This window comes from Phoca vitulina, unplaced genomic scaffold (genome assembly GCF_004348235.1).
Source record: "Phoca vitulina isolate PV1807 unplaced genomic scaffold, GSC_HSeal_1.0 scaffold5, whole genome shotgun sequence".
Classification (NCBI taxonomy): Eukaryota; Metazoa; Chordata; class Mammalia; order Carnivora; family Phocidae; genus Phoca; species Phoca vitulina.
Genome location: NW_022589708.1, coordinates 38,643,516 through 38,669,840, shown reverse-complemented (window position 1 = coordinate 38,669,840; position 26,325 = coordinate 38,643,516). Strand labels below are relative to the sequence as shown.

At 38.0% G+C, this 26,325-nt stretch overlaps 1 protein-coding gene across 6 annotated transcripts in view; it reads right to left on the bottom strand.

The window, feature by feature from the left end:
- Window positions 1-25,677, bottom strand: part of PCDH9 (protocadherin 9) — a 930,050-nt gene extending 904,373 nt beyond the window's left edge. For all 6 annotated transcript variants that reach the window (XM_032402885.1, XM_032402887.1, XM_032402886.1 and 3 more), the window contains exons 1-2: window positions 25,114-25,677; window positions 20,725-23,895 (exon numbers count right to left, since the gene is read on the bottom strand). In XM_032402885.1, the coding sequence (XP_032258776.1) occupies window positions 20,725-23,760 (3,036 nt within the window). In that variant the 5' untranslated portion in view covers window positions 23,761-23,895; window positions 25,114-25,677. The remainder of the gene's footprint in view (window positions 1-20,724; window positions 23,896-25,113) is intronic.
- Window positions 25,678-26,325: the final 648 nt, after the last annotated feature.

Here is a 26,325-nt window from a genome sequence, read left to right as displayed (position 1 = left end):
CATCCCTACATAAAAACCACCACAGAACTTTCACTCTGCTACTTTAATATTGTCTATTTCCATTCATCCTCTCATGCCCTTCCTCAACTTTTAAGAATTGATGTATATTGGGGCACCTGGGTGGCTCAGTCGTTAAGCATCTGCCTTCGGCTCAGGTCATGATCCCAGGGTCCTGGGATCGAGCCCCGCATTAGGCTCCCTGCTCCGCGGGAAGCCTGCTTCTGCCTCTCCCACTCCCCCTACTTGTGCTCCCTCTCTTGCTGTGTCTCTCTCTGTCAACTAAATAAATAAAATCTTTAAAAAAAAAGAATTGATGTATATTAATACATAATTGTGGAGGTAGAAAGCAAAGTACATGCTGGAGACCCTCTGCTCTCCTCAAGGCAGAAATTTCCAATACTAAGCCTATTAAATTTGGCTTTTGTAATGTCCATTTGGATGGAGCTTGCCTATCATGATCATGCAATAGGTATAATGTCACTACAAATTATCACCAACACCCACAATGTCGATGCAAAATTAATTTAGTTCCTCATGAGGCCTTGTCTGTTTAGTTTCTAAATAAAGGAGAATTCCAGCCAAATTTTAAGTCATCTAGAAAGCTGAAGCAACACATCATGTTAAACTATGCCAGGGTTCTAGTTTCCAAACCCCAATTGGGAACTCCATCATAAGGCTGTAACCTACTGTAAAACCAAAACAGTTTGGCAGTCTTCTACCTGAACCGGATAAATAGAGATTACTAAAAGTGTTTGCTTTTATGCTTGGTCTCATTAAACATGAGTTACATCAAAAAAAGTATAATTTAAAAAAAAGATTACTTCTCTAAAAATGACTCTTTAAACAAACGTACAAAAATCATTCCTCACATCCCTACCACAAATTGATTTCTATTCTTACATACGTTATTGAGTTCAAAGTAAACTTGCCTGTATGTCTTTGAATTCATATCTGAGAATTATGCTTTTCCAATATCTTACCTTAATAATTTAAACTGAGGAAATCTTGCCACTCTAGTTCACTGACAAATTAACAGGTAAACTTAGGTTTCTTACATCAATGGTTGATGTAAAAGTATGCCCTTACCAAATTCTTGTTGTCTAATTAGAAACATGAAATCTCTTTCGGTCAACATGTTCAATTCTGCTCTTTAATTAAAATAATTGAAATTTTTCTGCCAATTAAAGCTTATTAGTAAGGGTCATCAAGAAAAAGCTGCTGCCCCAAAATCAAACCAAGCTTTAAATAATAACTGAGTCCACACAATCAAAATGTAACTTTAGCTCCAAAACTATAGGTTTATAGAAGTATGAGTCAATCTGCTTGTCTCACAACAAGAAGCTTTTTCAAAGGGCCCATTTTTTTTATTGTTTAGGAATGCGACAGAATTTATGTTCTAAATGAGAATAGCATTCATGAAAATTATTCAATGACCCACATGCACTAGACACAACAGACGGAAATGTTAGCATGTTGTTCCAAGAATCACTCTCCTTTGCTAAATGGAATAAGGAAGCCTGTGTGTACATAACTCTTAACTCTTTCATTTTAACCTTCAAATGTACCTGAAATTAAAACTGTAACTTTCCCACCTAGAAGTTTTATCATAATGCATCCATTATAAGAATCACTGATAAAGAAATTTTATTTGACTATGGGGCTGAAATCATTCTCTCCAGTTCTCCGACTGAAGGGGATCTTGAAAGTCCAACATGTGGTTGACAAGTGTTTACCACCTACTGTGAGGGTTTTAAGCAAGGAGGTATTAAGCCGGTAATAACATATTTATAGAACCGCATAAAATTAATGGATAATTTTTGTGGTTGGGGAGATAAAACTAAAAAACCTGAGAAAAGGGCTAAATTTAATAAATAATACTTCTATGCATGTTTCAAAACAGACGTGAAGATGTGTTCTCCCAGTGCACTACACACAGGCTGGGAGAAGGCCCGTGCTGATCTGAGCTGGCAAGTTTGTGCAGAGGTGGATGGTGGTTGGCACTTCTGACCCATTCAGAAACAGGGACTGGAATAAAAATTGTTTAAAAAGTCAGAAAGCATCATTCCGGTCTAGGGCAGAAGAGAGATCATTTTGTTATCATTCTAGTTTGACCTCCCCCCTTTCTACTTCCATTCTTTATCGGATATGAGTAGTTTAAAAAAAGGATAATCAAAACACTCTTGTTCTATTTTGAGATTAGCAGAATGTTTTAAATTCACTGCTAAAATCTACTGTTGGTGAAAAGTATTCAGAATCCTACTGCTGAAAAGATACAATTGTTATTCCTCCTCTTGCTACATACTGTCTGTGAAGAAGGTTCTCTATAAACGGGAAAAAACCACGCAGGCCTCAGGTACGGCTGCATCATCCTGCCACGTGCTTGGCGGCAAAATGTGTACACGAAAGGGATTACGAACAAAACACATTAGACTCTGTCCTTTTTTTTTTTTAATCATCACACAAAGAATTATTTTTTGGCACAACTGACTCTTGGTGATGCACCACAATTGTATTTATTTATTTTTAACTTAAAGTTCAGTTCAATCAAGAGGCAGTATTGCCTAGCAACTATGAGCAAAGCCTCTGGTAGAACACTGGGAGGGTTCGAGTCCTGCACCACTCTTGTCTTACAAGAACTGTGACCTTAAGCAAATCATTTAACTTCTCAGATATAAAAGGGGGATATTAATAATAGTACCTGACTCACAAGGTCACTCTTCCTATTTAGGGAGTTAATACATGTAAAGTGTTGAGAAGAAGGCCAGGCATACAGTGAACACTCAAGTAAATGTTGGCTATTATCATTATCTGGTGTTGGAAATCTAGTTTTAACCATGTTTTAGAAATAGAGAGATAATGGTGCCAAAGTGAATATTGCGATCTTCTCCTTCAGAGCCCCACATATCCCCCACTCCTCCTGTGAAACTGTTTGCTATTTAGCTGAAATTACTGTGGTTTAGTTTGGCCAGTTACTTTTATATATGTTTAAAGCATGTTTACATCTTTTAGTAATAAAGTAATGACTAATCATGTTAAAGTACTCAATAATTAGTTTCAACCTCAATAACATACTATTAGGATTAATGAGCTTATTCTTAATGTTAGCTTTTCCTCTGTATAGGCGACTCTAACTCTATTATGGTTATCTAATGTTGCTTTCATCCAAATTCCTAATGAATTAATTTTCCAGGCAAAACATTGGAAGGCACACTCTACACAAATTCATTAATACACAAGTATCCAATTCCAAATCAGATGCCAACGGACATCATTCTCTTTGTACTTTTACAATAGAGGACTGATTTGATTAATCATATAGCCGTGATTCACTGTATTGTCCCCAGAATGGCTCACACTGACAATGCTCTGTAAATTCACAGGATTTTAAGACTCGGCTGCCCAGCTTCTCACCTTGCCAGTGACTGCTTGCATCTCATTCCATCGATTACTGCTCAAAATAGCTAAGATGCTTCTTAGGCAAAAATCATAGGGTATTCATTTGACACCTGATCAATGTGGTTTATTGTTTTGTTTTATAATACTTTTAGATACTTTATAATTTGCTGTTGCCTGGATTAGTAACATTAAATAGTTTGGGGATTTTATTTTGAATAACCTCCAAATGACCTTATATCCATGGAAGAAAAATTTTAAAATATCAGGTCCATATAGCCAAGGCATCTCTATTGCTCCACATTCAAGATGCGAGCACTGGATGAGGTTACTTAATATGAAAAAAAAAAAAAAAAATGTGTCTTGTGGCCAGCATGTGGCATTTCTAGAACTACACCTCCTCCATCTTTGTCAACTCCGAAACACATCCACCTACAGTGTAAAATAGTTTTTTTGTAATACCTCCAGCAAAAACAATGATATAACTGCTCTTTCCTAAAGTTTTTATGACAGAGCACAGTGCAGTCAGTCAGGATAAATGCAAGCACAGTTGAAGGTCAGAAATCATTGAGGGGTTAGATATTAGAATAAGCATTCCTGGGCTACTGTTCAGGTTTCAGAACCATCCTGAAAGGCCCTGTTCTGCACTATATGGGAGAGAATGCGGTAGCCTGCTCTGCTGTGGCCAAACATTGTTCTAGTTTACGTTCCTGCAAGCAAACAGCACTTGTTGTCTGACACTCAGGTGGTATATCTAGGGGCTATGTCAGCTAATTTGCAATTCGATCTCTTTAATCCCAAACTTGATTTTCCTTCAGCAATAGATTGACAGTTCTGATTATTTACATTATTTCTTCAATTTAACCCAATTTTGTCTTTGAATGAACAGGCTGCCAATAAAATCAACAAGCATTAGATTTAATTAGCTTTTCTAAGATGTATCCTGATAATAAACACCACCATCCATCCAAGTGACCACTGTTTGACTTTTCAAAAATTCTATTTACACATTATCCCAAAACCATGTGTCTCCAATATTCATGAAAGTTAAAATACTAAAAGTCATCTTCATGCTTTACTACAGAAAAAAAAAATCCAGAGTAGTATTACTGATAAAAATACAGTAGCTACATACTGTTTTAAGTGGATAATTTTCTAATCAAAACTATAAACACCAGTAATCTGCTTGAGATTTTAGAGTTCTGTTTTGTGATTTCTGATTTAGGAGGTAAAAAGTTAATTTTCTAGTTCAGAAGGGAAAAAATTAATCAGGCAGAGACCTCAAAGAAGATAAAGGCCATGCTTTGTCATCAACACTAAGGCAAGAGAGTGGTAACAGAGATCATACAAACAATGGGGATACTGTGAATTGTTCATTGTCAGGAGAGACTGAACCGTAGGGTTTATTTTGTAATTGTTTTTCATGAGTCAATGTCAACACTGATTTGCACTGTTTGAACATATATCAAATGATAGAAAGATGTAGGCCAGACAGATGTTGGGTGGTATGAGGAAATCTGCCAAAGAGGATGCCTAAGTATTAATTAAAGCCATAGTTCAATTTTTAATAGAAATGAAAAAAAATGGCTGAATCCGATGCTCTAATTTTCAGATGAGAAAATTTAATTTTCAAGATGCTAAGTGAAACTTCAGCAAAGTATAAGTGTTTTTGAATAGCTAGGATTGTTGTCAAAAATTAGAAAGCAAGAAGTACCAAAGTTTTAAAAATTGGAAAATGTAGGGCGCCTGGGTGGCTCAGTTGGTTAAGCAACTGCCTTCGGCTCAGGTCATGATCCTGGAGTCCCGGGATCGAGTCCCACATCGGGTTCCCTGCTCAGCAGGGAGTCTGCTTCTCTCTCTGACCCTCCCCCCTCTCATGCTCTCTCTCTCTATCTCATTCTCTCTCTCAAATAAATAAATAAAATCTTTAAAAAAAAAATTAGAAAATGTATTTATTTTAATAACCCTTACTGGTTCATTTTCTTTGGTAAAGCAATGCATAGTCACTTACAAAAATCATAATAAGCAAAAAATTAAAACTATGTAAAAACATCAAGTTGACAATCACTGTAATGATGAGATTGACACAGCTCTGATTGTATGTAGAAACTGGTTATTGAGAACAGAATAACATTCATGTGCTTTCCACACCAACCTTTATTTAAATGTATCTATTTTACTAAGTTTAATCTATTCTGTTTCTTGGTACTAAATTAGCTTACCTAACTGTCCATATTTTCAGATTGAAAAGTGGATTACATTACTTATGTGGTTGGTCATATCAATAAGTTTATCATTTCCCCCCCAATTTTTTATATTTTAATCAGTATATTTAAATGCCATGACACATTTTATTCCTAAGGTGTACATATCCCTAAGGTCTCAATTTTGTAACTCATTTACGTTAGAGTAATTACTCAGAGATAGTTGCGTAAGTATCCACAGAACAGTTGGAAAAATCTTTTTGGAGTTAGGCACCAGCTTGATGGTTATCACTGAAGCCTAACTGCAATTAAAATAGTACATTTTCTGGCAGTAAAAACTTATCTTAAAAAATGTCTGCACAAAAAAAGTACAGGTGAGGCATTAAATGCATTATTTTTAAAAAATTCTGTTTGAATATTATGTTAAAATTTTGAAATGACCTGCTCATATAAACATCATCCATACATAAATTAGTGTTTTAGAAATGATTAAAGTTAAAAATATCATAGTCTGTCTTGCCTGAAATGTAAAGCTCACTTATGACATTTTCTTCTGTGATTAAAGGAAACCAAATTTTCAGGATATGAATGTTTCTCAATTTAAGAAAAAAATATACAACATAGGTCTCTATTTTTCAACATTACTTCATTGCATCCATTCCTTGAAATACTGTGATAAATATTCATAAGAAAATGGACTTGCCCAACTCATAACCATCTGGACGTAAAAGCCAGTTAAACCAAACATTTATTCTAGCCAGAATTTAACATCTATGTTCCATTTAAACTTATGTCTTTTCAAAGGGTGAAGGCTGTTTTGCAGAATACCATGATTCAAAACGCCTCTTTAAAAAAGGATCTGTGCATAAGTGGAACTCCATTTGTAGAGAACACTGTCTTCTTCAACTCAGGTTATTACTCAACATTATCAATGTGTGCCATATTTTTAAGGTGATTTTTAATATAGCAAATATGCTAATCTCATAGTTACAAAAATGAAGTTTTCTTGCAACTATATTTTATTAACACCTTTGCCTGTAGAAAAAGTGTGATTTTAAGGATGAAAAAGTGTATTTCCCTCTAAATTAACTAAAGAATAAATTTAAATGTGGCATTCTTATAATTAGAGTAATAGATCTTAGAATTTTATTGCCCTACTGAAAGATCAAGTCTCCGGCTCTTGTTAAAAAAAAAAGGACTTCAAAAATATATTTCAGGAAAATGATGACATCAATTTAAAACAGAGAGAACTCATATTTTAAGTAAGGGAATTCCAAGAAAAAAGGTATTGTGTTTAAAACCCACTGGAATCTTTTAAAGCAAATACAAATGTCTTATTTTCTTAAAAATCCCACTGTCTGGGGCGCCTGGGTGGCTCACTCGTTAAGCGTCTGCCTTCGGCTCAGATCATGATCCCAGCGTCCTAGGATCAAGTCCCGCTTCACTGGGCTCCCTGCTCAGCGGGAAGCCTGCTTCTCCCTCTCCCACTCCCCCTGCTTGTGTTCCCTCTCTCGCTGCTGTGTCTCTCTCTGTCAAAAAATAAATAATATCTTAAAAAAAAAAATCCCACTGTCTAAAACTGTTTCTGGATCACTGCAGTTACTCAATAGATGTCTATTAAATATATCAGTAGATCATATTACAGGTCTTTGGCAGAAAAAAAATCATCGTTATGTATTTTTTTAAAAGATAAAAAAATATTCTCAAAAAAATACACATTTAAAACTATAGGATATAATTCTGGAATAAGTTTTAGTATCCATTAAGGAAATTGTAACATTGTTTAGCAGTCTAGTGATAAGGCTACATATTGTCTATAGTTGTCAAGGTTAAGGACCAAATAGGAATTCAACAGGCAGAAAGGTCCTTCACATTTCTAGGGGAAAAAATCAAGCGGACCCTGTTCACAGAAGGAGAGATGTGAGAATTGCAGTACAAGAAATATAATTCTCTTCATAGAATAAGTGTTTGGTCATTATCTGAACTGGAATTTACATATACTTCTTGGATGCACAATCACTTCTCTACTCTAAGAGTTAACAGAGGTTTATCATTGAAATGGACAACATAAAATGGTGGCCATCTTAACTTACATTTAGCAATATATAGTATACACTTCTATGCGCTTGATGCCATGAGAAGACTAAATATTTTTTTATAAAAAACAATGAATCTAAATCCTTAAAGCCTGATTCTTGCCATTTAAAATGTATTTAACACCTTCGTTTGTCTGATTACCTCCATGTTTGCCCTTGTGGTGGGATTAAGTAAAATTTATTAAACATCTACTATATGCCATGCTAGAATCCTTACAACTCCATGAAGTCTGATAACTCAAGGTAATATCCATACTACGTCTGTCCCTTCTCTGCTCACTCTCCCACTGTTGTAAGACAGTACATCATCGCATAAAACAAGCAGTAGTCTAAAAGGAAATCACACCAATGTGCCATGTTTTATCTGTTTGATTCAAATTTTCCAAGCACAAGGAATAAGTTTTCATATTGTTTTTGTTCTAAAGTCCTTTTCTCTTACTTAGCCACTGTCTATATATAAAATTAGAACTAAACCAAAAGGCCAATACAAAAGCAATTTTATCACACCGAGAAGGTAGTAAAGGTCAGTAAGAAGCTAAAAATTTAATTTCTACAATCCAAGTCACAATGAAGCCAACTAAAAATTGGCCAAATCTACTAACTTAGTTGATAAAGTTAATTGAATTAGTAACAAATTCCCACTACATTCTGCTCCAAATCCAAATCAATAACTTTATCTTGATGATTTCAGCTAGTCTAACATAAGGCAGTGATTTTGACCCCAGGATATTAAGAAAGGGTATTTTTCAGATACTATCGTATTGTGTTATATTTTTATTTGTTGGATCCCGTTTATGTTATTATGTCACCCACATATTCAAGCATTATAAACTTGCATAGTCAGATATTAAAAACTTACTTATAAATGAAAATATATTACTTAAAAATAAGAAAGATAGAAAAAAAACCTATTGGTTATTATGTTTCTGGCTTACATATGATGAATCCCAGAAATATGATCCATATACTCCAAGGCATTTTAACTAGTTTGATTACACCATGGATGTCATTACTTCAACAGAGATGCTTTCTAGTCTATGGAATAATTGGCAGCAAAAACCAGGAGGTTTCAAATGGCTCCAGCTGTGTTAAGTACTGACTGTGAAACAGATTCACTCTCTTATATGTTGTTTTGTAATAGGAGTGATGTATAAGGTGAAAATCCCCAGACGGGTGGAGTTCCTATGGGTAATCAACAGGGAAGTAAATTAATAACAAATGCTAAAAGCAGAATAATTTTAAATACAACATGCGAATGAAAATGGTGAAATACTCAAAATGAAACAGGGACTAAGATCAAAAGAAAACATAAGATCCTATTGGCACTATTCTGATGCTGTTACAAGGTCAACTTTTCAGAAATCCTAAATAACCCCCCCCAAAAAAAGGTTTAAGCCAAAGGCAGATTAACAGAGATAACTTGCTTATTAAAAAGATATAAAACTCAGATTCCGAAAAACCACCAAGAACAAAACTAAGAGAACATGCATTAAGTGAAACCGGCACCTCTGTCAGTGGCAAGCTGGCGTCCCTGGACAGAAAAAAGAGAACAGCAGGTAGGTTTTGTTTTGGGTCGGTTTGTTTTGTTTTGTTTGAGTGTCTGCCTACCACGGGCCAGACATTTACAGGGGTCCATGTCTTCATCTCATGATAACCTTATGGATTAGGCATGATTACATTCATTTTACACACAAGAAAAGCTAGGACTGGTACGTTTAAATGGCGTGCCCAATGTCAGAGTTTTAGTAGCAGTTCATGGTGTTATTTTTCCTACTCCAAATATCAAATTTCTTCATGGGTCTCAGTTTTTCTCACCTGGAAAAAGAATTAAATAGGCCAAATAGTCTCAAAGGCCCATTTGAGTCTTGAAAAACTATCCTATGAGTTCTTTTAGACACCAAATTTATCTTTCTAAAATTAATATAGTAGCTAGACACTGCTCTAGTCACTATTCAATTATTATTTTGCTTCTTTTTATAGAATTCATACGTGATTCTAGGGTGATGTCTGGTTGACTCAAAAGTCTATTGAGGGAGTTTTAATGTAAAAACTTTCTTTTTTTTACCTCTAAAACACCTGTCCTTATCAAGCAGGTAACAAAGTAAATCTATTGATCATTATGTTTAGAGGTAATCATTCAATAATCTAAGTATTTAAAGGTTTAAATAAAATTTTTTGATGAGGAGGCTTAGAAGAAAAGGAATCTGGGGCGCCTGGGTGGCTCTGTCAGTTAAGCTTCTAACTCTTGGTTTTGGCCCAGGTCATGATCTCACAGTGGGGGATCTAGCCCCGTGTTGGGCTCCCCACTCAGTGTGGAGTCTGTTTCAGATTCTTTCCCCCTCTGCCTCTCCCCCCGCTCATGTGCTCTCTCTCTCTCTCTAAACCATGTTACATTTTCCATAATGGATACTAAATAAAATCTTAAAAAAAAAAAAAAAAAGGAATCTGATCCTGTTTAGTTCATCCTTTCTTTCCCCATTATATCCATATATATATATATATATATATAAAGGTATATATAAAGGTATTATGATGGGCAGACATAGTGGTGTGGAAGAAATGAGATATCTGATTATGTGACAGGAGAGTATTTATGTCCATCAGAATCAGCAGTTTGGCAGTTTTCTAATTTTCTGCTTCTCTCTGATCTACATGCAGAAACCACTGAGTCAAGACACTGATAAATGATATAAAGGTGTTAACTATACTTCACTGTTAAAAAATCAAAATGGTAAAATGCAGAGTCTAAGACGGCCTATTCTAGCTCATCTATAGGACTGTAGGTTAAATTAGACCTCCAGAAATATGAATGGAGGGGTGCCAAGGAGACCATAATTTCTTAGATTGGACAGCATGGCAACCCCTCAGCCACAAAAAATTCTTTAAATTAGAGCTTTTGTCATCAGTCCGCAGATGTTATAGAAGAAAATATGGACAGCGGCTGAAACCAACCATTCACTCTCTCCATGTATACTATATTCACTTTGGCCTCTGTCACAGCAACAATGGATACAGATGAGCTTTTGTGCGTCATAGGCTTACCACATTTGAATGCAATCTAAAGTTAGTTTACTGGGAGGTAACTTGTGAAGAACAATTTTGGGTGCACTGAGTTGCCTCATAATATATATATATTTTTAAATATATAAATGTGTTGCAATCCTTTCCAACGAAAATATGTCCCTAATGAGGAAAATGTTTCAAACTTATATCTAGCCTAAAAATAGTGTTTTACAAGTAAAAGTAGGCCACACATAAGGAAGAAATACCAGTGTAAAGGTAGGGTTCTAGACTGGAAATAAAAGCCATTGACTTTAGCCATCTGACTTGAAAAAAAAAAAAAAAAAATTTCTGAATCCCAGTTTCTACATTAGCTGAGTAAGAATGGAATGTCTTCTTTATATGGTTATGGGGATTCAATCAATGGAACTTTTATACATATATAAAGTTTGATTCCAATATCAGCTTATCTCTCCACTTAGGTCAACATTTGCTAAATGCCTACTAAGTTCACTCTTAGGCATTGTTGTAGATTTGGTCTTGGAAATACAAAGGTAAGTAAGATACAGCCTCTTACTTTAAGGAACTTTCTTACAGTCACCTTCATTATTAAGCCTTCAATTACGACATACCAGTATTTGACTTAACTGAGTTACCACTGGAGACCGAGGGATCATAAGGAACCAGGGCTGTGTTTTGAACAATCCTGAATATATGCCTGGGGTTGATATTGCATTGGCTGGAGAGGATGCACAGCCTTGCCAATAACAGATGGTCCTACAGGAATAGTTTAAACCCTGAGGAGTGTTGCTTCCAGTATCATCCAGAAGTCAATAACCTTAGCGAAAGCAGAATTTAATTGTCTAAAACAGAGATTTGAGGTGTCAAAATGATTTTGCTTAATTATTACCATGTTTAAAAATCAATCAATGAATTCAACATATTTTGCCGTCACTGCTTGGCAGAAGATTTTGCTGTCAAGACCAAGAATAAGCTCATGTCAAACTAAAATATCCTAAAGACTGTGTCTGTTTTTACTACAACTTAATGTAATTTTGATACTCATCTCAATTCTGCAGCAAAAAGAGAACTTATTTTTATAAAGATTCTAACATCTTTTTTATGTTGGAAATTTGAAGATTGGGAATGCATTGAAACATTAATCCATACGGTTAAGTTTAACATTATTTCTTCACCTTGAAGGTGTTTATCAGTAAGAAAAACTCGATTTAAAAAATTGCAAAGGAAAACTGGAGAGATTTTCTATTTCTAGGAAGAAAGGACACGTTGTGGGTGTGTTGATACTTTATGGATGTTCTTGAGCAAAATATACAGACGTGCAGAATAGACATGTAGAAATAATTCTGCGTCATTTTAAAATCTATCTAGAAACTTAAGAAAACAGATGTATATCAAGGAACATAAATGAATATAATCCACCTAGTGAATGACAAGAAACGGAGCAAAGAAAAGTCGCCAGTGCAGGTGTGTTCACAGCTGACAAACAGAAGGAAGGCTATTGTGATTCTAGGCTTCCAATGTGAAAATTGGTTCAATGACATGAATATATGACACAGGAGGGCATCAACTCACAACTCAGAACTCACTCCATTTTGTCTCCATTTGTCACTTGCCCCTTCTACAAAAAGTTTCCTGCAGAATCCTATGTAGCCGTGTATTTGAAAGTCCTCAGCATGCAGCCGCTATCACACAGAGGCACAGATTGGTTGCATCCTCCGAATCCAAAAAAGCACCAGTATTTTTTTTTTTTTTTCCCAAAGAAAAGATCTACTATGGAACTACTGTCAGCAGAAGACATTTTCTTCCTATAAAAGATACGGTTTCATTTTATATATCCTTCTGTGTTTCCATCCTTCTCCATGTTGAGGTTTGTTTAATGAGGAAAAAAACCTCATTTGCTGAATTGCGGTTGCTATTGTCTTGCACAAAAACTGTTTTGTTTTAAAAATCAATCATCTATGATGATTCTCAGCAAGTCCATTGTACCTACTGTGGACTGCACATGGGTTATATGCTCTTCCTAGTAGGCAAAAGTATAGGATCTGTAAAATCTTTTAAAAATATGCATGGCTATTTCCCCTGATTTATACATAACAGGGCCAAAGACATTAAGTATTAAAGAACTGCAAGACATTGTACTGAACACTGTCACGAAGGTAAATATACTGAAATGCACGTATGTCTGGAATGAGATGCTGTGCTACAAGTACACACTATTTACAAATGGAGCAAAGATGAATGCCAAAAATACAGCTTGAGAAATGTTTCAGGATCAGTTCCTATGAGGATCAAAGCACTCACTCAGCAGCCAGCCCTCTTCATTATGGTAATGCTATAGTTGCACAGATACCGAGGGTTTTAACCTGATTTACGTTTAGAGGAGAATCTACACACACAATTGCAAGCTTCTTCTCAGGCAGAGTTGCAAGCCAGGTCACGGGCATTGGGGGTCCCGAAGGTAAGTGTGAGCAGGCCTGCACTGTCCACTTGGAATCACTTAGATTCATCAAAAAGCAAATCTGCCTATTCTAAGGCATGCGTTTGGGATTTTTATTCTTTCAGACACTTCCAATGTTTCTACATTTGGAAAAAAAAATAGGCAAGACTAATTCTCTAGGCAATAAATCACTCTAATGTGGAGGGAAATGTGTTAGCTAGTTGTATTACAAAGCCTTTACTTCATATTTAATAGGCACCTGCAATACCAGCATTATACAAAGCTCTCTACTTTGCAAATCTTTAAAACCCCACTTAATTTTCAGCACTGATTTCCTGCAATCTAAGAGCTTATGAAGGGTTCACTGTGTTCATACAGATCTATGCAAAATGTGCCAGAACTTCCTTGTCTGTGATGGCATTCATTTGGAGGTGAATCCCAAATTTCTATCACTGGCATGCTTATTTCCGACCAAAATAAATATTCTTAGAATGAAAGCTGAAGATTAGGAGGACAAAAAGGAGGCAAAGTAACTAACACTGGGAGAGATATATGCAAATATCAGCTCAATGACAATTCTTCATACCATTTACAATTGAAGCTTAAAGACCCAAATACTCTGCAATCCATTAGTTTCTCAATACCCTGGAAGGGATTAGAGTATTTCTTAATCAACTGCTAACAGACTGAAAAAGGCCAGAGACTGGATATTCACAAGCAGTGTAATACTAAAAGGCAGAGATGGTCAGATAGAAAGACAAGCAATGGAAGAATGTTAAAATATAAGATATTATACAAACATGGTGAAACTGACCAAATTTCCATCTCCCTGCAGCCCATATAGTTTAAAAATCTGTATAAAGTAATGAGTGGTGAGGCTGTCGTAGGCTCCTTTTAAGAAAAGGTAAGTTAATTTCACTTGTTTTCTCAAGGAATTCCAGAATAATGAGCGTAAAATGACTAGGAAGAATTAATCAAATATGCCTCAAAGATGGTGCTTATAAACTCCACCGCCCCCAACCGCACAGGGGGTCCCAAGTCCATCATTTTAAATGTGATATGTGTTGATGGTACTGTAATCAATCAGACTGTTAAAGATCAGGGGAAATATTTTCACATGCCATTTAAATAATGGATAAGTATGTAAAAACACATCCCTAATGAATGACTTCAAGTTCTGAATGCCTTGAAGTCATATTATGGCTCGGAACGTTCTACTAATTCTGCTACCATTTTTGTCTATAGGATGGATACAAACTGCCTAGAGGACAAAACTGTGAGGGAGAGATTAAATATGGGTTGTTTTCCCAGCTTGTTCCTGCCATCACTCTTTACCGTTAAGGAAGGGTCGTTGTTTTACTTAGGGATTTCCATTTTAATCAATCCTGGCTTAGGGAAAAAAAAGAATATAAATCAAAACCAAAATGTCAATCATAGTAATATGTCTTTCTTGTTCTATGTTTCTGATGACTGACAGCCCAATAGGTTTGTATCAAACAAAGGTAAAAAGCATGTGTTCCTTTCCAAATGAAATGTTTGACAGATCGAAGAGCTATCTGAAGTAACTGACGAAATCTTAAACAGCAGAGTCTTTCCATGTGAGATCTTTCCAGATTTGGATTTTCTTCCATGATCTGATGCAGATTTGGGGGGTGCTAACTATTATAAAGGATGTATCACCTTAGCAACATGAGTTATTGAATTCCTATGCCTCCAGATACTGAAAACTTCAGGGTAAGCCCCTTGCTGACTTGCAGTCCCAAGTTCTCACTAACATCTGGCCTGTGATTGGAGAGTCGTATTTAAAAAAAAAAAACAAAAAACAAAACAGAACAAAAAAAAACCTAGCAAATTTTAGGGCTCTGGTATGTAAAATTCTGGAAAAAATATTAAACATAAAGTAAGCTGTCAAGAAAGCCAAAATTTAAAAATCCATGTTAAATAATTCTTAGTTTCCAACTACATTGACTATATAAGATATTAACTGATTCGTTAATATTAGCAAGAGACTAGTTTGAATAAAGGACCTCCATCAAGAAAACACCATCCTAAATTCAGAGAAGACAGTACCCTAAATTCAGAGAATGCTTACTGCAGGGATTTTAAGTGAAAGTGGTAAATAATCCACCAAACTCAGTTTTGTTTTGGTCTGTAACAATACACAAGCTAAGAGTTCAACTCTGACAGAGTAAACCTGAGAAAGTACTAAAAAAGATCAGTACAGTTGACATGGCCCTCGATCCTATAAACACTCAACCTGGTACTGCTAGACTAACACAACCACTGCAGTTTTTAGCATTTGGGGGATTTCTGCATTCCCCCCCAACTAAATAAACAACTGGAAATCAAAAAATCTGAATAACAAAATAAAACTGTGGAAACAGAGCTTCTGAGAAAATAATTTACAGGTCTTACTTTCATACCTCAGTACTGTCATGTAAGATAATGTAATATGAAAAATAATTCAGTAAGAGGCCATTTCTAATATTTTGGGCATGGTTTACACACATGTCAGGTATGTCAACATGAAAAACGAAAGTTCAAGAGTCAAACTAATTCATAATTAGTTCTGAGGAAATGTGATTTTAGGTTTGAGGTTTTTCATTAAATCCAAATTCTATTTTACTATTTCACATATATTTTAATTTGTGCTATTATGAGAAGATGCATTATAGCTCGAAATATTTAATAAGACTACGCATATACCATAAGAATATAACACATTATCACAAGTGCAATACTTGCAAGGTAATTTTAATGATGCTAAAGCCGGTTCTGTGACACCATAAGGATGACTCATTTGAAACTAAGGGAAGGAACATCAGTTTAGAGTGTTTCTATATATAGAAATAATTGCAAAATTTAGGAGATAATATTTTAACTACAGAAATTGTTTTCTCTATGTTAGCACATATTCAGTAATCAGAAGACATGTCTATGCTTAATACAGTGGCAACTTTTATTTTTACTCTCCTTAAGGTTATTAGCAATGAATACTAAAATGCACCTTGAATTTTATAGTTTGGCTGTATGAAGCTGAAAAAAAAAATCAAGCATTTGTCTCACAAATCCAAGAGGAAAGGTAGCCAGTTTGAATAGATGGCCCATCCTCACTTCAAATTCCTAAATCAATCCAAGGGGTCTGGGTATCCTTTGCCTCATAACTGACTTCATGATCATAGGGCACTTAGCCAAAGGGCAGGAGTAGAAATAAAAATCGCAACTGACAACACTTTAAATATAATTTGCATCTGGGGGAGCAATTTTTCTCCACATGCCACCCGTGTTCAACTGTCAACAATATACTGCAAAATTTAGTAAAGTATCTTAGTTTTTTACTAGCCCCACATTAGTTAAGATTTGCTCCCTTCACTCTCAATTGCATTTTTTTTTCACCCTCCTAAACAGCAATTCTATGACTGCTTTACGCATTTTACATGACATAGCATTTTAGTGGTTGCAGTGGGATTCCTCAAAAATGAAAAGTAATCATAAATGTAGTATAGTATCTCTAAATGACTGGGAATAGAAGCAACTCCCCTTACACAGTACGTGTATACACTTGAGTATAGCACGCATACTCATTTTCAATGTCTAATTTCTTCAATATATACACAGATGTATATATGAGCGAGTACTCTCAAATGTGAACAGTTAAAGTCAGGATGTTTAAACTCTAAAACAAGCATTTCATTTAGAAAATTAAACATGACTGCTTACCCAGAACCAAACTCTACTACATCTCTCACAGATTGTTTTATTACTGGAAGAAGTTGTCAAATGTAAATAGGTCACTTTAAAAAAAACAAAAACATTTTCATTCATACCCCACAAAAAGCACACTGGGGCCAAGAAAATTAATTCCCCAAATGCTGTCAACCGGGTTGGGAAATAGCAATAAACAGCTTTCTGTAAAGCCCCTCCAGCTACAATAAACCGGCTGTCAGTAAGCGAGCGGAGAGCCGGGCTGTGCACAAGCAGGTACTCTGGAAATGATCATCTGAAAGGGAAAGGAGCTGACGTTTCTGACTCCAACATGCTGAGGCAGTGGTTCTCAAAGTATGGTTCCTGGACTAGCAGCATCATGGCCTAGGATCTTGTCAGCAATGTAAATTTTCAGTGCCATTGGGGGCCAACCCAATGGCACTGAATCAGAACCTCTGGGAGAGAGCTTCAACAACCCATGTTTTAAGAAACCCTCCAGGTGATTCTGAGACACCCTAAAATTTGGAAACTTAATATCACACATTATAAAAATCACATCCATTAAGAATATATTTTCCTTTTAGAAAAATACACCAATGAGCTTTATCACTTAAAGCCCTACTGGAATTGATGATGTTGTCATCCTCTGAACAGTGAACTCTGCTTATTTGTGAATAAATATCAAGACATGACCTTGCCTTTTTTTTTTTTTTTTAAGGGACATTTCCCTCAATCTGCGAATGCTAAGGATACTTCCAAAAATTCATGCAAAATAATTCGTGGAAAATCCAGTGACTGATTTGTTATATTCGAGGAAAATGAGAGCTTAGCAAGATAGAGTGGATGAGGAATGTGGTTTCCAATGTTCTCTGCAGGGTCACACAAGGCAAAACAGCAGGGGAATAGAAGACAAAATAAGAACCAGTGCTCTATAAGCAAACTCATGGTGTAAGAGTCAGACATTATGTTTTCCTTGTATAGATGATACAAATTAACGATACTTAAACCCTTTACTCAGGAGTCTTGAATTTTAGTCACACATCACCTAGCACCATTAAGTGAAAAGGTATTCCTGTTAACAGCAATCTGTGCCCACTCACCTAAAAATCTTCACAGATTATATGTTTATTAATTCCTTTGAAAGCTTTTGTTGTAATAAACCCTACTTTTTCAAAATCATGGAGCTTCAGGAGCACATTTTGTATAAAAGCCACTAGTTGAAGTGAAGGAGCTAAAAAAAGAATTTTTATTTTAGCTTAACTAGAACATCTTCAGATAACACTCATGTGGTTCAGTTAAAAAAGGAAAACTAAAAGGATAGTATATAATTTGTGTTCTTCATTCATAGAAAATATGCCTCTTCTATACTAAAATTGTACATCTTGCTATCACCATCACTTCTCCTTACTTCCAATATTCCTTTTCTCCAACACTGCAATTTTTCTTTCTCAGCATGAAAACTTCTAAAAGGTATAAGCAAAGCCATTTCAATAGCTCTTTATCATAATAGTGAATTATAGCTACGTCTGAACATCAAAATACCTACAGTGAAAACTGCACAGTGACACATGGTCTCAAGGAATGTCGAAAATGCACTTTAGTTCCAGTTAGAGAATTAGTCAGCATCCTATTTTAAAGATTACATCATACAAATATTCTTATGACTAAGCCTCAACAAAGTATCTTTTCCATAATTTGCTGAAATGCACTTAACATTTATGTCACTGTACTGCATATAGTTTCAACTCCTGCGGAGAAGTCAGAAAAAGTGAGCCTGCACGTCAATGCTAATACACACCACGTTTACATCAAAAGAAAGAAAGAGGATGTCGGAAGAACGTCAGTCTCTTCCTTTGGAAAACAAATTTCAGAATTTATGTGAAAACTTTCAGTCATGTTAGCTTTTTTTCAAGTTATTATGCAAATCATAAAGTCTCAGTATATTGTGAGTGACCTTCACATTAAAAGTAAATTAAAAAGAAGCCATTTTCTTTCTTTTCATTAATAGCAACTTCATATTTAGCTTCATAAATAACTTTACATGATTAACTATTTACCAACTTTCATAAACCTTTGCTAAGCTCGGAAATTTTCTAAATTTTAAAACACCAACCTCTCTTAAGAAGCTGAGGAAGTTAACATAAAAATACATCCTTCCAACTTGAACTTCTATCGAGTAACTTCATATTCTCCTCTAGAAATTCTATATGGACTTATTTTAATTCATTTCCTTCTGTGCATTCAAGCTCTAAGTCTGTGTACTTTTAAAATGCTCTAGGTATCTAATCTTTCGCTTTTAAAAAGTGGAGATTATAGTGGGATAATCACAGGCATTATGCCTACTGTTCTGGGAATATCTATGTGATTCATTGTCGAAATTATTTTTATAAATATCTTATTACCACCAAACCTTAAAGTCACTCCAGAGCAATAAACACTAGATTATAAGAGGGAAATAGAGTTTCAATAAAACATTCCATCTCACCCCACCCCCCAAATAACAAAGGAAAAACTCTTGAGTTTTCAAACACTAACCAACAGCTGTCAGTACTATCCTGCAAATTTATTTTGCTTTCCTTGATTTTCTGAAATCTGTATGTTCCTTATCTTCAACAAATTCAGACGGGCCATTACCATGGGTGGACTCAGTACCAACAATACCAACAAGGATAGCACTTGGATTGCGAAATCCTAGAAAGTTAGTGTGGTGAGAGCTAATCGCAAAAGAGCAAGCAAATGAATTTAAATGCTGGCTGCTCCAGAGCAACTGTCATTAAATAAAAGGTATCTTTGGCTGTAGCACCAGCTTGATCCTTCCCTCCCCCCTCTCCTTGCTACTGCGGGCTTGGCACCTGGCCAGCACAAGCGACATGATACCCTAGTGCCATCTACAGGGCTATTACTGACACTCAAATTTCATGGCAATAGACAAGCACCGGTGAAATAAATTAGACAGCGCTGCATTTAAATCTTTATTAACAAGGAATTATTAGACCTAAGAAAAACTAATTCTGGATTTGGTTGAAATATGAGTTTCTCAGCCTCTTAATCCCTCTTCATATGGCATATTTCACAGTTTAAAATGAGTTATGACAGATCACTTATGCATTACTAAGATGGGAGAATATTTACAATGGATTCATTCTTTTCTGTATAAATTGGTTATATCAGGGAGAAAGCATTCCTTCTATTTTTTTTTTTTTTTTTTCTTGAAAGAGTACTTTGGCCATTACGGACAATTTGCCAACCTTTCTATTCAATACCCAATTTACTATATTACAATGAAATCATCTGAAATCAAAGAGAAGGCTTCCTATATGGCTTCGTTGCAATCTATCGACAATCATGTGCTTCACAGCTGATGTACATTTAATAATCTACTATCTCATTTAGAGACTAAAAAAAAATTAACCCCTTTAGCAACCACAGCTCCAAAATAATTACGGTCAGACCTTCAAACGTCATTTAAAACTTGGGATTTGAAGGTGACTTTTTAGATCAAAAGGTAATGTGAAAATCTTGAAGCAGTCAATTTGGAAACCCCAGGAGCAGAATTTGGCATACCAGGACAGGTTTTCTTCTTCAGCAAACATTATCTTGGGACATTTTTGGAATTATTTCCTCTTTTCATCTTTTGCCATTTGAAGGAAACTGGGAGGTTAGATAATTCTCAGAACTCAGAAATTTCAAAGCTGTTCTAAAAATTCTTGACTGAGCCCCAGAGGAACAGAAAAGGGGTCAAGTTTTTTTTTCCCTCTTTCACACTAAGCTAAAGTTAGACCAAAACAATAGACACACTGGCACGTTAATACTGGTTGACTGGGCACTTGTATGCAGTACTTATAGACCAGTAAAAGTGCTCGTTTACCTGTCTGGTGTGTAAGGGGCCCTTTGTCTTGAAGCCTCCTTGGGAACTGCACTCTGAGGCACTGAAGTGATCTGAACTAGTGGAAGAGCGTTTGGAAAGGGTGTCACAACCCCCGACAAAGGTGTTGTCCAAAGGGAGTTCCTGAATCACATGATGCTTTTTCACGGAAACTGGAGTGTCTGGTTTAAGATGAAAAGCAGGCTGTGGAGAAGCCGATTTGTAGTGCTTGGCCAGGTCAGGGCTGTTAGGCTTGAAGGTTGTTGGAGGGGCCGGGCCCCAGTCAAATCTTCCTATACTTTGCTCCTCCAGCTCAGCCGGCAGGCTTATGGTCCCATTGATAGGTTCGTGAACTGCATCATCGGGTTTGGACTCTTCGATTGTAACAAAGTTCAAAAGAGAGCTCTTGGGAGACCTTCTTTTCTTCCTTTTCTTTTTTTTGTTTTGTTTGTTCTCCTGGTTCGGGGACATCCATTCAGCACCTTGCTTGCTCCTCTGAGCTGCTTTGAACCTGGATGCATGGCGACAGCGCACCAGGACGGTCACGAAGATCACGACTATGACCACCATGGCACCTGCAACAATGGCAATCATGATGGTGAGATAGTCTTCGTTTTGATAGGGTTGGCTACTGTCCCCTATGTTCCTGTCCAGTGGGGTCTCCATAGTCCTGCGAATCAAGTCGTAGATATAGGAGGCATTCCCAGCAGTGTCGTTAACATAGAGAAAAACAAGCACAAGCGTGTGCAGAGACTTCGGGTACCCCAGGTCACTTATGTTGACCACCAGACGGTGCAAGCCCACGTCAGTGGGTGCCGGCTTTTCTTCCAGAGTGATGTTACCTGTTACTGGATCAATCCGAAACAAGCCTTTGTTGTTCCCACTCACAATTGTATACTTCAGTTCGGCGTTCATCCCAGTGTCAATGTCCACCGCAAAAACTTCCGCTACCACAGAGCCAGGAATGGCCGAGAGGGGCACCAACTTAAAAGAAGTGTTGGAAGGTGGAGAAATGACAACTGGGCTATTGTCGTTGACATCCATGACATTGATGGTGACTTTTGCAGTAGAGGAGCGGGGTGGTTGTCCTCCGTCAGTGGCTTTGACATCAAAAGTGTAGGAACTCTGCTGCTCTCTATCAAATGAGACATTTGACTTTATGACTCCAGAATAGGGATCCAAAACAAAATTATCATTGTCATTTAGAATGGAAAGAGTCACAGCTTTATTCTCTCCAGCATCTGCATCTGTCACTGTGATTACCCCCACCGTACTATACTTTGGCAGATTCTCAGACACAAAAAATTGAAAATGATTATGAGTAAACTTGGGGCTATTGTCATTCTCATCCAGAACAGTAACTATCACAGCCGCTTGGCTTTGGAGGGGAGGGGTCCCATTGTCCCTGGCAGTTACTGTAAAAATGAATCGTTCTTGTTCTTCCCTGTCAAAGACTCTGGAGGCTGTCAAAACTCCTGTCTTTCGGTCCAGATCAAAGAAGGAGGCATTCGGCCCAAGCTGATAAACAATGTCCGCATTTTTCCCACTGTCTTCATCTGTAGCACTAATAGTTGTTAAGTATAACCCACGTCGGTTGTTTTCAGAAACTGACAGCTCAATTACAGGCTGGTTGAAAATTGGTGGGTTGTCATTTTCGTCCTCAAGCTTAACCCTTACCAGGGCAGTCTGATTTAAACTGGGCTTCCCGGAATCGGAGGCAACAATTTTAAAGCTGAATTCTTTGGTGCCCTCATAGTCCAACAAAGAGGAGGTCTCTAACAAATATTGGTTGTCGTACACTGCCTTCAAATGAAACGGGACCTCTCTTTCAATAAAACAGATCACTTTGCCATTCACATCTGTGTCCTTATCTGAAACTGTAATTAGGGCAATCTTTGTATTGACAGGGTCTTTCTCAGATAAATACACTGTGCCATTGATGGGACTTATGATGTACCTGAGGTCTATGTTAGGAGGGTTATCATTGACATCAGTGACATTGATGGTAACCGTTGCTCGAGCGGGGGTGGAGCTGCCATCACTAGCCAGCACTGTCACTTTGTGAATGGCTGTCTCCTCTCGATCTAAGGACCTCTGAACTGTAATCAGCCCAGTAGTATTATTTAAAGCAAAGAGTCTTTTGGTTGCAGGGGCGACCTGGGCACCAAAAATGTACCGGATTTCAGCATTACTGCCTATATCTGCATCAGTGGCATGGAGCTGAATTACAGAGGTGCCTACAGGAGCATTCTCTGGAATGTGCACCTCCACTTGACCCTCTTTAAACACTGGCCTGTTGTCATTTACATCACTTACTGTGACCTGCAGTATGGCCGTGCTGGATTTCTGTGGAGTGCCTCCATCCTCTACTTTGATTTTCATCACATAGGTATCTTTCTGTTCTCTGTCCAAGTTTTGCTGAACAATCAATTGTGGCCACTTCTCTCCCTCCGGAGTTTCCACGATATCCAGTCCAAAAACACTCTGCCCATTTAGCAATTCATAGTGCTGTACACCATTGAAGCCCGTGTCAGGATCTGTTGCCGATGGAATCGGAAAGCGGCTGTTGATCAAAGTGTTTTCTGGAATGGAGATATTGATGACAGGAGATGGAAACATGGGGGCATTATCATTGGTATCCTTGACAATTATTTTTATTTTGATCAGCCTGAAAAAATCATTGGGGAGGATCACTACTTCAAGTTCAAAGAAACACTCATTCTCCTCAGCATAAGAGGCTCCAGCACAGAGTTTTTCTCTGTCTATTCTATTGGAGGTTGTGAAAATTTCCCCAGTGCTACTGGATACTTTCACCAAAGGGGCATCCCCAGCTTTAGAAACCAGTCTGTAGACGAGGCTGGCACTGGTCCCCGTGGCAGCATTGATGTGAGAAATGTTCAGATCCTTTGGTATGTTTCCTATGGGCACATTTTCAGGCAATTCCTCTCTAATAGTGTAAATAAGTTCTTGAGCTATTGCGGAATCCAGCCTTAAACAGGCAATCAGAGCAGCCAACAGGTAAAAATCCCTCAGGTCCATGATAATGTACTTATTTTCTTTTCCCAGATTTTAGGGTTTAAAGGTTTCCACTGAGGAATGATGCACGAATTGCAAGAGGAAGCGTGCATGGACTGGAGGGTGCATTACATCTCATCGCTTATTTGGAGACAGCCACTGTCAACACAATCGTATAGACAATATTATTCTTCAGTAAACAAAAACACACAGTCATGAAATATCACAACACATTTTCCACTGCATATTAGTAAACATGGCAGTTTGCTCTGCCACTGTTTGCAAGTTAACTCTGTGTATGAAAACACTAAATATCCACTGTTTGTTGCATTTGCCCAGAGAAAATGAAATTAATCTACTTTTGAATTAAGGACAGCTGCTATTTTTACCTGTATTCACCCACACTGGTTTTTTCAGGACACTGTTTAATTCAAAACATGCCTTCTTGTGTTCTCTTCTTCCCCTCCCCCTGTCTTACCCGCCTCCTGGCTTCCAACCCACCTCCCTTAGTTTTTTTAGGTGCAAGTGAAAAACGCTAAGTATTTGGCTATGGTTCCTGCTAATTGCTTTGTCACATGTCAAATGTGATGTTTTCTTCTCTGCTACACTGAGTCATCTCTTTCGTCTAAAAAGACTATCTTTTTCTTTCCTCCCAGTTCTTCAACTGCCTTCTAATCCAGTCTTACTGGGAAACAAGCATCCGGACATGCTGCTGCAGCATCAGAAGCAATAGTCACTGGCCACTACATATCCTCATTGCCTAAAAGCACAATACCAAGACTTCAAATTTCCTGCCCAGACCTTGCTCTCATTTCTCCATATTGCCAAATTCTCCCCATTTGGATTAAGAAACACACTAAAACTTTTAAAAATGTATAAAACAGGATTCCTTATCCTAGATGTGGAAGAGAGTGTTGAGATGTAAGTGAAACGCAGCTAACATTTCCATGTAACAGCACAATATTTTCTACTGTGCATAAAAGAGAGGGAAAAAAATGCAGTTTCTTAACCCTGATCCCTGGTTATAATATTAGTAACATCTGCCACACATAAATACTGCAACCCAGTAACAGCAGGTAAAAAGCCTTCTGCTTAGATGCTCCCCTAACTGCAATTTAAACGGGTGCAAGCCTCCAGGCAGCTACCTACTTGAGTAGAACTGGTCAGTTCCCAGGCTCTAATCTTATCTGCATTAGGCTGCACGGTAGCTGATGCCCGCGATTAGTTCCAGCAGAGTGATGCAGGTAGGGATGCAGATACAGCCTAGTAGGTGAGCTCTGCCCCAACCGGCTACCCAATTACAAACATCCTTCGTCCACACTGAGGACATATCTAATCACAAAATTTACAATTGTGCATGCGAAACTTTACACTTACGTTAGTTGCCTCAACCTTTCCCCTTTCCCGGTATGCTGCAGTTAGGAATGATTTGTTCCAACACATAGAAAGCCATGCATCTGGTAGCACCAGTTTGGGGAGAAATCAGAAGCAGCAAAACGTTTCCTCCTTGTAAAATGTGTTGCTTCGGGCTGGCAAATTAGCAACTCCAGAGAACAAATTCACAGATTTGTCGTTAGTCATTCTCTCCACATTTCGTCTCTATTACCCACGGGGTCTGGGCTCTTCTGGTATTTAACACACACACAACATCCAGTTGCACTTCTTCAGCTCTGGGGTATTTTCCACAGCATCAAGCATACCATTTCCCTCCGATGTCAATACTGCTTAAGTCTCTAACTTCTTGTAGGAAACGTCAGAGTTGGGGTGATGGTGATTCTCTGGCTGCTCTCCGGGATGACAGCTGCCTGAAAAATTCCTAATCGGTTATCTCTTTCGTGCTTCAAAGACTCTAAGGCGCTCCTTCCTGTCTTGCACGCTCTCCCTCTCTCCCTTCTCCTCTGCCCCTCTCTCCTTCTCCCTCTCCTCTCTGAACTGAATTTCTTGATATAACTCTCAATAAGCCCAGAGGGAGGGCGTGACTGCCCGAGCCCCGCCCCCGGCCCCTGATTGGCCCGCATCTTGCGGTGCGGGCGGCCGCAGCCGGGCGCGAGGGAGGGGGCGAGGAACAAGGCACTGACTGTCTCCCAGCTTCCCCTCCTCAGCGCCCCCTCGGCAGCCGCGAAAACCCGGAGAACTGATCCTGGCCCCGGGAGAGCCGGGTTTCAGGAGGCGCAATGAGCATGCCCAGCAGGGTCCGGCCCCGGAGGGAAACGCCGGCGCTCCCCAGGCCCGCGCGGCTGCAGCTCTCCTGGCGCGCGAGCCGGGCTGAGGGGTTGCTCTGTGCCGCGCGGGGCAGAGAACGGCGGAGCACGGGTGGTGGGACGACCCGGGGCGACGAGGGAGGCTGGCGGGAAGCACAGGCAAGGATCCGGGGAGCCTCCCGCACAGCGGTGGGCGGACGGGGGACGCCGAGACGGCTCATCTCCGGGCTCACATTTCGCACTCCTCTGTACTGAATGGAGGGGCCAAAATGAAAAGAAGGGAAAGAGTCAACCCAGGGTACGAGGCACGATACGCAGTCACCCCTCGGGAGGGAGCACGGGCCAACAGCTCTCCGGAGAGCGTTAAAACAGACAAAATGCCCAGTAC